Source organism: Limulus polyphemus, unplaced genomic scaffold (assembly GCF_000517525.1).
Source record: "Limulus polyphemus unplaced genomic scaffold, Limulus_polyphemus-2.1.2 Scaffold243, whole genome shotgun sequence".
NCBI lineage: Eukaryota > Metazoa > Arthropoda > Merostomata > Xiphosura > Limulidae > Limulus > Limulus polyphemus.
Window position 1 is genome coordinate 817,687 of NW_013665853.1, and position 11,007 is coordinate 828,693.

Consider the following 11,007-nt stretch of genomic DNA (forward strand, 5'->3'; position numbering starts at 1 on the left):
ACGTTACTTTAAGAAAAAAAAATTACTTTTAATTCTGAATTTTACTGACGAGCTACTCTGAAAAACAGAACATAAAATGATAATAAAAACGTTCCTGATCAATAAGTTCTGACTAGACATTGATGTTTAATGTAAATTTTAAGGATAAAAATTATTGTTAAAAATTATGATTGTAATAACAATCAGAAACGTATAGTTTTTAATTATGACTTTAGGGAAACAGAATCTAGACTATATATTGCTTGTTTAACGTTTCTATTTTGCAATAGCCGAACTTTAGGAATTGTTATTAGAAACACTAATTTTTATATTTCATCCTATAGGTTACGGCGGCAGTATGAAATGAAACTCGTAAAAGAATGTATTCTATTGAACTTTTCAATCTTTTGTTTTATATTTCTTTTTGCGGAAACAAGAGAGAGGTCTTTGAAACATAATCAATGGAGTGAAGATTATAATAAAAACAACACGGCCATTATATCTCCTCCAAAACAAGTAAAGAGCCATATTACTTCGAAATCCGAGCAGAGGAATGAAAGCCTAAAGAAAAATTTTCTGATTGATGTTGATAATCATCTTTCTTCAACTAACCCGCAGAAGGTAGAAATTTCTTATCGTGCCAAGAATATTACGTCTCTCAATAATACCACTACTGAATACGTTTCTAATCAAAGTAATATTTCTCAAAAACTATCTATTTTTCAGAAAAACAAACCATCATTTAATCTGGATATTTCAAAACAGACATCGTCTGCTTTTCTGAAAGACTCGCATAAGAATGGAAGACATCGTAGACATCTCAGGACACTTGAACGGGCAAGAACGTATGAGAAACCAATGTTTACAAACACTTTTGCAATGAAGTTGAGTGGAGGAGAAACAGTAGCAAAGGAAATTGCCCAAAATTATGAACTGAAACTTGTTAGAAGGGTAATATATATATGTTTTAATAACTAATTAATAAAATAACTTTATGACATTTCTTTGAAGATTGTGGTTGAGGTATATCAGTTGATAAAGTATATTTAAAATTGACAAACTGTTGTTTTTTTTTTTTTAATTTCGCGCAAACCTACACGAGGGCTATCTGCGATATAGCCGACCCTAATTTAGCAGCGTAAGACTAGAGGGAAGGCAGCTAGTCTTCACTACCCATCGCCAACTCTTGGGCTACTCTTTTACCAACGACTAGTGGGATTGACCGTCACATTATAACGCCCTCACGGCTGAAAGAGCGATCATGTTTAGTGGGACGGGGATTCGAACCCGCGACCCGCAGATTGAGAGTCGAGCACCCTAACCACCTGGCCATGCCGGGCCCCAAACAGTTGGAAAATATCTTTTGTCGGAAACACATGTTTTAGTAGACTTTCGAGACAAAGGTCCACGAAACATTGTCTCTAATAAAGAAGCCTTCCGGCAGTTTGCCCGTTATATATGTATTTTACCTATTTTTGATATGTTTTGTTTACCTAATGTGAAATTTATTCCTGAAGAAATTATACATGATTTTAATTTTGACAATTTTATTAACTTAATTAATTCACAATCCTGATTAATAAAAGACTTAAATGGATGAATTTATGATAGCACGAAAAAAAAAACCGCTGTGCATTTTTTATTTGTTACTTTAAGGAACTGCTTGAATTAAAACGGTCACCGAATTACGTCAGACAAAACTTGAAGTTTCTTAAAGAAAGACTGGAAATTACGTTTTCCAAGCTGAATTTAGGGTTAATGGTACTTTTCCTTTCACTTTCAGATTTTTGATGACTACTTTCTCTTCAAGCATAATTCGGTTTGTCGGAGATGTAAGCGTGCTGCCACTAGACATCTGAAAAAATGGACTCATGACAACAGGGTAAAAGTTGAACTATTTCTCATGTTTACTGTTTTAATGGTCTTGAATGAAGCTTACTTTTATAATAAGAATTAGAGACAACTGGTATAAAATACAGCAGGATTTAAAGCCCTCTCGTGATCTATAGAGGCCTCAATGTGCCGATCAAACTCCATCATCCCCAATAGTTTCTGGGTCGCTTATCTCGAATCTGACATCGAATCTTATATTTCTGGCTCTCCTCGGGATCCAGGGAATGCCATCTTTGAAATTATTTCCATACCTCCACTCAGAAACTATTGGGATCAAACTCAGGTATCACGTGTTCGCATTCTAAAGATTCATTTTTCGGTTATAGGCCCTCTACCTTCAGGTAACTATAGAAAACTTACTCTTAGACCCTCGTCGTGCCTGGAATACTTTCCAGGCGAGTTGTGACCCACCCCCCCCCCCCGGCATCCTGTTAGTAGGGTTCACGTCATCTAGATAGGGACACCTCCCGACCTATTGTGAGTTAGCCTGTCACACACAAATGAATTAACATAGGAAATAATTCTACAGAAAGTCAGATCTCGAGATTATTCATTATATATTATACTTATTGTGATAATTCCGTAAATGTTTTTCTTCGTCGTTTTGTTGTGACAGAAAAGTACTCGTTGAAGAGTAGTAGAAATCCCATAGTTTTAACTTACTATACTCTGTTAAAAACAGTTTAACACAGTTTGTTTTCAAATTTTTATCGACTTACTGATCCTTTACGAGATTATGTCTTCATGAAGTGAGAGCATATAATATTTAGAAATAACTTTAGTTGGGCAGAGGAATAAATCTGTGAGACGTCTTAAAGCAGTCGTGGAAGCTTTAAAAAGTTTGCTGATATTCAGATAAGGCACACCTTAGAATGTTTGTTTTTAAACATTCTCAAAGAAAAAAAAACAGTAAAGTATCAACAACGACAGTGGTTATTCACGGCTATGTTAATCCTCATTATTTCAATTTAATTCATTCCGATTCATTTTTCTTTACTTTTTTAAATGGATATTTTTGAAGATTTATTCATCCAAGTATTTTTATGGTTCAATTTCAGAGAATTAATGATCACACTGAATTTATTGCGTTTCACTTAAATTTTACAGAAATGTTGGCAACATGTCATATAAGCAAAACTGTAGAAATATGTTAATGGTTACAGTAATGTCATTCTTTTATTACGTGCCTCCAAGTTTCTCAGCAGCAAGCTTACACCACTAAGAATCGGGTTTCAATACCTGTGGTTGGCAGAGCACAAATAGCCCATTGTGTAGTTTTAGGCTTAACACCAGTCAAATCTTTTATTTTGTTCATGTCTACAATAATCAGGATGATTTGTAAAAAACAACAACACAGGATGCTATCAATATAAAAAAACAACAACACAGTTTTAGATTTGTTTTCAAGCCTGGTAAAAAATTAAACTAATTAAATTATTTACACAATAAATGACAGCAAAGAGGGTTCTTTCTCCAACAGAGAACCGTCGTTACGTCCTGAAGTTGTTTCAAACTGTTGATTATTTTCGACAGTATGTTAATTCTGATCCTAGTACCGCTAAAATTAATGCTTAGCTTGAACTCATGCAAGCTAAAGTTACAAGTTATATATTACTGATGATCGTCACTGGTGTCGTGTTTATTGTAGGGTTACATTTTTTACTACAGAGCTTCAATGCTGTTATAACCATTTGCCTTAAAAAATAATTAAAAGAATACTCGAGAAACCAAAAAGAAATCTCTCATCAAATCGTCTGACAAAATGTTATTATAGTAATAAAAGCCATGAATGCTTGGAAAATAAATGATTTTTTTTAGTTTATTTGAACAAATGTTATTTCAGAAGAACATATAAGAATATTAGGGATATTTCACAAACTATAAACTCAGACAAAGTTCAAACGTTTTTCTTGAATTATTATTTTTGAACAGATTGAATGGGTAGAACAACAACAGCTCTTGATTCGACAAAAACGACAATTAGACCCGGACCTTCCCGAAATCATTTATGATAAAGCAGTGGAACTCCCGCAAGTTGAAATTATGGATAATTCAATTTATTATAGAATGAACGAACAGGAAACTGCTATTCTCGATGAAGTTGACATGAACTTTAACGATCCGTTTTATCATGATCAGTGGTACTTGGTAGGTATTAGTTTGTTGTTGTTTTTAATTCATACTCGGTTGATGTACAGGAATTTCTTTTTTTTTTCTTTTACTTTTGGTATGGTCTTATCACGTGTACCTGATGTTTGTAAAACTGTCGAAATATTATCATGCGAACACGAAAGTATCCATCAACGGATATTTTAAAAATAATTCAAGTAAAATTAATCTTTATTTCGGTGTAGACTGTTAAATTATTTTACACGTAAAACTAAACGAACATCACAATTTTTTTCAAAGTATTTGTTCTTTAAGATTGGAATTTTATAACTGGCAGATTTATTTGAAAATATATCAGAAATTAAAAGTCTTGCCTTTCTTTTAATGGGAGTGTATTTTAAAGCAAAACTACTGTCGCCAGCGAAAGAATCAAACCCCGGATTTTAGCGTTATAAGTCCACAGATTTAACGCTGTTCCACGGAGACGTTATGAAGTTTTTAACATTCTTGGACTGATTTTTTTCATCCATTTGAAAAAAATTTAGATTAATTTGTAGCTTTACAAACTTAACGTATTTCAACATATTCCTTCCCTTCTTTCTCTAGCACAACAGAGGGCAAATTGGATATCCAACTGAAAACGACATGAACATACTTCCCGTATGGAAAGCAGGCTACACCGGAAGTGGCATACATCTGGCTGTATTAGATGATGGTGTGCACCCTGAAAATCCAGAGATTGCCAAGAATTATGTAAGTGTTCACACAGGAAGTTAATACTTTGTTCTTACTACTTGTAAAGAATATTAACTAGTTTTAAAATTACAAACACCTTATACATCTGATATAGATGGCAGAAAAGTTGTTTCACAGACACATCTGATTAGTGAGCACTTTTCAAAGATTAATATGTGAAACTTTCCTTCATAACTGTTTAATTATTTAGGAACCTACCCATAGAAAACTTAGCAAAGTAAAACATGTGATGACAGCTTACTGGAGAGTACAAATAGAAAAATAAAAGATAGCGAAAACCTTAAACAAATACCTATTCTTGATGTAACTTCTAAAGCAACAGAACCTAAATGAAATACATTTTTCCTAAAAAATAAATTTTTCAAAAATAGCTCGTCAAAGAATTTAGCAAGTGCTTTCACCAACTTAAAAGACTGTGCAATAAGGTACTGTAATATTCTGTTGTAGTCCAGTTACATCAATTTTTTACAAGTTCTGAATTACCCGCCTAATGACATCACATTTACGTATGTAGTGTGATCTATAAAATACCATCTTTCTTTTCGTCTTTCTATATACCCATGAGTAATTTGTTTAAGGTATACAGAAAAAATCACCCAATGGCTCAATGTTAAGTCTGTGGCCACGGCACAGATAGCCCATTGTGTAGCTTTGTGTTTAACAATAAAACAAAACTAACAATTACATAGAAATAGTCTCGTTTTGAGTTTACTTACTGATTATAATTACTGTTTGATCACAAAGTAAAGCTTTTACAGTAAGGGAGAATAATTTTCAGAACAGGTGCGACGTTTCGATCACTGGTGTGTATACTTGAGAATGATCGCTCCATTGATCGAAACGTCGTACTTGTTCTGAAAGGTAATTTTCCTTACTACAAAAATTGTTACTTGTAATAAACAAATATAGTAAATTTTCAAAACTCACAAAGTGTTCATTGCTTTTTTATCATTTTTCTAGGACCATTCGATCAGTTTTGACTTTGTTGATATGAAGGATTTGGACCATCAGAGTACAGTAAACAGCAGGTCTGTTATTAAGATTCTAATTTTATACCGTTTTTATATCATTGTTAAAGTGATTGGGGATTTTATTTCCAAAGTAAAATAAACCAGATATAATGTAGGTTGATTTTTTTTTTAATTTAGTAATAGTTTTTGTGGAATTCATATTGGACGAAGGGTTGGCCATGTGTTAGAGCTCTGGATTTCCGAGCTGGCAAGACGGGTTCGAATGTGTGCGACACCACAAACAATTCTCTGTACTTTAAGTTATGGGTGCGTTATAGGAGTGACAGTGAATGATTTTTTTATTTTAGTTTTTTTTGGGTTGTGTGTGTGTGGGGCAGGATTCTGTTACTTGATTGCCTTCTCTATGGTCAGCAGTTCAAAATTAGGACGGAGGCAAATGATCTTTGTAGCTTTGCCATAAATCCAAAATAATATACAATAGAATCATATAATTTGTCATAACCAGATATGCCATATTCATTGACTATGTACTAATTTGTAGTCAATAAAAAAATAATGCCTACATAGGATACTACTTTACCGTCAATACAAAAAAATAATGTTTATTAAGCACACTACCGTCAATACAAAAACTAGTGTTTATCAAGCACACTACCGTCAATACAAAAATTTTTCAGTTCAACTTAGTGACGGCTAGCACAGATAACCCAAGTTCACTGTGAAATAAACAACAAATATACCCTATTTTAGCTGGGCAGAGCACAGATAGCCCTTTGTGCAGCTTTGTGCTTAACTTCAAACAAGCAGACAGACATATTTTTGTATTTACAGTAAAGTAATGTACTCGATAGGCGTCCCCCTGTGGGACAGCGTTAAGTCTACGGACTTACAACGCTAAAATCAGGGGTTCTATCTCCCGCGGTGAAAACAGCAGGCAGTTCATTGTAGCTTTGCTTTAAAACAAACACACACATGCTTGATAGACATTATTTTTTTTGCATTGACGGTAAAGTAGTGTCCTACATAGGCATTCGTTTTTTGCATTGACGGTAGTGTGCTTGATAAACACTAGCTAGAGGGAAGGTCAAATCTTTGGTTACTCTAATCAAATAGTAGGATTTGACCATCACTCTTATAACGCATCTTTGGCCTAAAAGTGTAGATCGCAATTTTTTTTCTCTTCTGCAACGGGACTAACCATGGACATTTATATTCACAGTTTAAACCTTTTATTTTGCAATGCAAATTAAGAAAGGCAAAAGATAAGCCAGCTTTAAAAATATCCACCGCTATTTTGTGCACCCTATATGTCAACTAATGAAATTACAGCTTACTAAGTAAACAGAGCCAATCGCATAGTTACACATTATATATTAAAACGTAATTGATTTTATTGCTATAGAACCAATAACGTTTAGCCACTTTGCTTACGAAATAGCTTATAAGGTTTACACTGTAGTAGTATTACGGATTCACCATTCAGTCATGCCGAAGGATTACATATCTATCCTACATTATGTGTTATGTGAAGTTGGACTGAAGGGAGAATGCAACCAGCAGCACTATTATTCCAAATGTTATATGCTTGGTGATTCTCCTACAGTTGACAGTCTAACTGAAAGAACTGGACCCAATCTACGCTTCTCTTTCAGATTCCACTCTTGATGCATCCTCGAACAAACCAGATTTTACAAACCCTGGGTGTTTTGAACTGAACATGGGCAACAGTCATGCCAATTGTATTATGTACCATAAACATACTCAGGCACCCGGTTGTTGTGCCACATGTAGAATGGACCAAAGTCTTTGTTGTGCATGATATTGTCATCTGTGCTGGAGCTTGGTGTCGCAAAGAAAGCAGTATGTACCTGAATTGCACCAGGTGGCAGACCCATACCCACTGTAACAGAACATATATGATTAGTCTTTTAGAGAACAAACCTGCATGAGCAGAAATATCTGAATTAATAGACTTTGAAAAGTCTCACAAACTAATTGATGTTGAATACTGTAATCTGACTAAACGACCACCAGATCAAAGTTTGATGATCTGTAGCTCAGGTTACCTCTTTGAGGAGTGCCCATGTAAGATCCGTTGTACTTAATGGCACTGGGAAACAAAGGAATATGGATAGATATGGGAACCCAGGACTATTCAGAAAGAGATCTACAACAAGTCGTATCTCAGGCGTGGTAAGCAAAGTACAGCGTCTTGTAACAGGTGAGAATACATAAACACAAAGGTCAATGGCAAAGACTGTCCGCGCACCCTTGACAACAGTATGTAATGTAATCAACAAGGATCTCCATATGGAAACGTGACACACGTAACGTCTACACAAGCTGCTTCCACGTCATATCTATTCAACAGTGACATCCCTCTAGTAGCTGAAGAATGAAACGAATATTCATGCTATTCTTTATAAAGTACATATCGGCCAAGGTTCTGTGGATTTGTGTGTGATTGGACTGTTGAAACTACGCTGCTGGACAATTGTCAAGGTGCACGATCATCACATAGAGCATGACCGGAAATTGCGCCATGTACAGTAACGATGTGGTGAAACTCCAAAATCGTTTGTATATTACGTACTCAACCTGTGTACGAATTAAAAACAGACAAATTTACAGTATGTATAAGCAGAGGCCACTTGTCAAACCGACTTATTGTTTCTACCATCCAACACACGTTTGTGTCAAGTCTCCAAAGACTGGATTCCTCTGTGAGATACGAGTAACACCCTTTTTAGGAAAAGAATGTCACACCTCCGTTTGTAAAGAAGATAGATACACACCTAAATCTTATATCCACAATAACCACGTCATGTGTTTGTATCTAGGCTCTGATGCTTTCAACATCATTTTGGAATACGCGATGTATAATTGCTGAATCATTATTTACCCCTTCAGCAAGATAAGGACCGAGAACCAATACACAGTATCTATCATTGGATACGATCCTCATGGTTACATAAAACAATGGAAACCACTAGACACGTCGATTCCGTTGGAGAGAGGGGCTGGCATAAGTGAACTGTCAGAGCTCTTGGTCTTGCAATTGGCCTATGTTCATACAAAACAGAAGCTCAGTTCAGCATAATCGGAAGATTAAGTACAAAAGAGATCGACTTGGAACAGATGATGCATCTTTGGACATTGCTTGAAGCATGTCCACAGTAACTGATAGTTGGTACATACGATAAAGCAGGCAATATCATATAGACATCTGATCCGTTCAAATATTCAGTCTCTTCTTGTCTCAAGTAATGTATACCCTCTTTCTGGATTCAGTATCGCTGTCATGTTTTAAGTAAAGTGTATCTCTCTCGGGATCCAGCATGACTGTCTGTGTCTTGCAGACGTAAGAATAATGGGGTGTTGTGCACTAGTAAGGCTAGTAACGTGATTCCCGAGAGTCACACAGTTCAAGGAATACGTGCTCACATGACCATCTCTCATATCTGAAGGTGTTCAGGAAATTTTAATAGTCATCTATAACACCTCCAGTGAATCAAACAATGACTGGAAGTGGAAAGTGAACTCTTAATGTACAGAGTAAATGAAAAGTAGCATTTTATGAATAATGTGACGGATTTACTATTATATATCTTATTTAATATTGATGTTTGTTTAAGTTAAATTTATGTGTAGAAATGTACATAACTTATACTGTTAAATCTGAGTTGCGAAATTCCCGCCTATTCACTAAAATTGTAGAAAATTCTCGAGTGTAAGAGTCAACAATATATGTGTGTCACGTAAACACTGGTGTATCGTTTATATTGTTGCGTAAGCTGAAATTTTGAGAAACTCTCCACACGCCTATAAGTATAACCAACGCGACACGCCAAAAGACAATATATAATATTGGTTTGCTTATAGCTGGTGCTATAAACCCCGGAAGCTCTAACCGTGATTAACGCTTATTAACCGGGAACTTTAGATATTTAACTAGGAAAACGTATATAGATTTCGAACATTTCAAACCATTTAACTTCAGCGGATTCACATCAGACATTAGTATTTTACGAAAACATTATATAACTTCAGCGGATTCACATCAGACATTAGTATTTTTACGAAAACATTATATAACTTCAGCGGTAAAAAACTCGACCTGTAATCGGCGTGTGATCAGCGAAGACCACAGAGCTAGCTAGCTCCCTGTTAAGTGAATTGCTTCTTCATAATTAATTCGCTTATCGTGAACCCTGGATAAGACATCAAGGAAATTCCAGACTAGAAAGAATAGTCGATGTTTTTTGTAAGTTTGTAAAACTTTTGTACATAGATCATTATTTGTAATAACCGTTATTTTAAATTGCGTTATTGTTTGTATATTAAATATATATTTGTATTAAAAAACTGTGTACATAAATCTTGTTGGCAGGTGTTATAGATTGGATAGGTATCGGCATTTATTTAACTTCTAAATCTAATTTACAATTTAACTCAGTTTTAGGCCATTTGAAAGTGAAATACGTAACAATAAGTTATGGACAATAAAAAACACCAACATTTTTTTGTAATTATTGTGAATTTCAATATTTTTAGGATGGAGTGAACACAATATACGTAGATAAATAAATTCGAAGGCTGGACAAAATTTCCATCTTATAGGTTCTTAAAGCTTAAAGTTCATTGTTGAAAACATTACTTTCTTCATCTTAAAAGACATGAAATAACCGGATGAGATATATTGGTCAGCGTACTCGGATTGTGGATCCAAGGATCCACGATCCGTCATCCGTTGCTGTAAAATGGGCATCGCATTTTGAGGTTGTGAGTGCGTTATAGCAGCGACGATTATGTCTAACTATTCATTCGGATAAGAGTAACCCAAGAGTTGGCGGTGTGTACTCTTTACTAGTTTGGCTTCCCACTAGTGCATCAGTTCAAAATTACGAGGGGTTATGCGCAGATATATTTTTTGTGTTGCTTTGTGCGAAACTCAAAATTACGAGTGGTTATGCGCAGATATATTTTGGTGTTGCTTTGTGCGAAACCCAAAATTACGAGTGGTTATGCGTAGAAATATTACTGTGTTGCTTTGTGCGAAACTCAAAATTACGAGGGGTTATGCGAAGGTAGATTTTTATGTTGCTTTGTGCGAGACTCAAAATTACGAGTGGTTATGCGTAGATATATTTTTGTGTAGCTTTGTGCGAAACTCAAAATTACGAGTGGATATGCGCAGATATATTTTTGTATTGCTTTGTGCGAAACTCAAAATTACGAGTGGTTATGCGCAGATAGCTTTTCGTGTTGCTTTGTGCGAAACTCAAAATTACGAGTGGTT

At 35.0% G+C, this 11,007-nt stretch overlaps 1 protein-coding gene across 1 annotated transcript in view; it reads left to right on the forward strand.

Moving 5' to 3' along the window:
* Positions 1 to 11,007, forward strand: part of LOC106478715 (neuroendocrine convertase 1-like) — an 18,908-nt gene that overhangs the window by 2,592 nt on the left and 5,309 nt on the right. Inside the window, exons 2-7 of the mRNA XM_013939276.2 lie at positions 324 to 600; positions 706 to 930; positions 1,763 to 1,861; positions 3,805 to 4,020; positions 4,588 to 4,734; positions 5,698 to 5,765. Coding sequence (XP_013794730.1) covers positions 343 to 600; positions 706 to 930; positions 1,763 to 1,861; positions 3,805 to 4,020; positions 4,588 to 4,734; positions 5,698 to 5,765 — 1,013 coding nt within the window. The 5' untranslated portion in view covers positions 324 to 342. The remainder of the gene's footprint in view (positions 1 to 323; positions 601 to 705; positions 931 to 1,762; positions 1,862 to 3,804; positions 4,021 to 4,587; positions 4,735 to 5,697; positions 5,766 to 11,007) is intronic.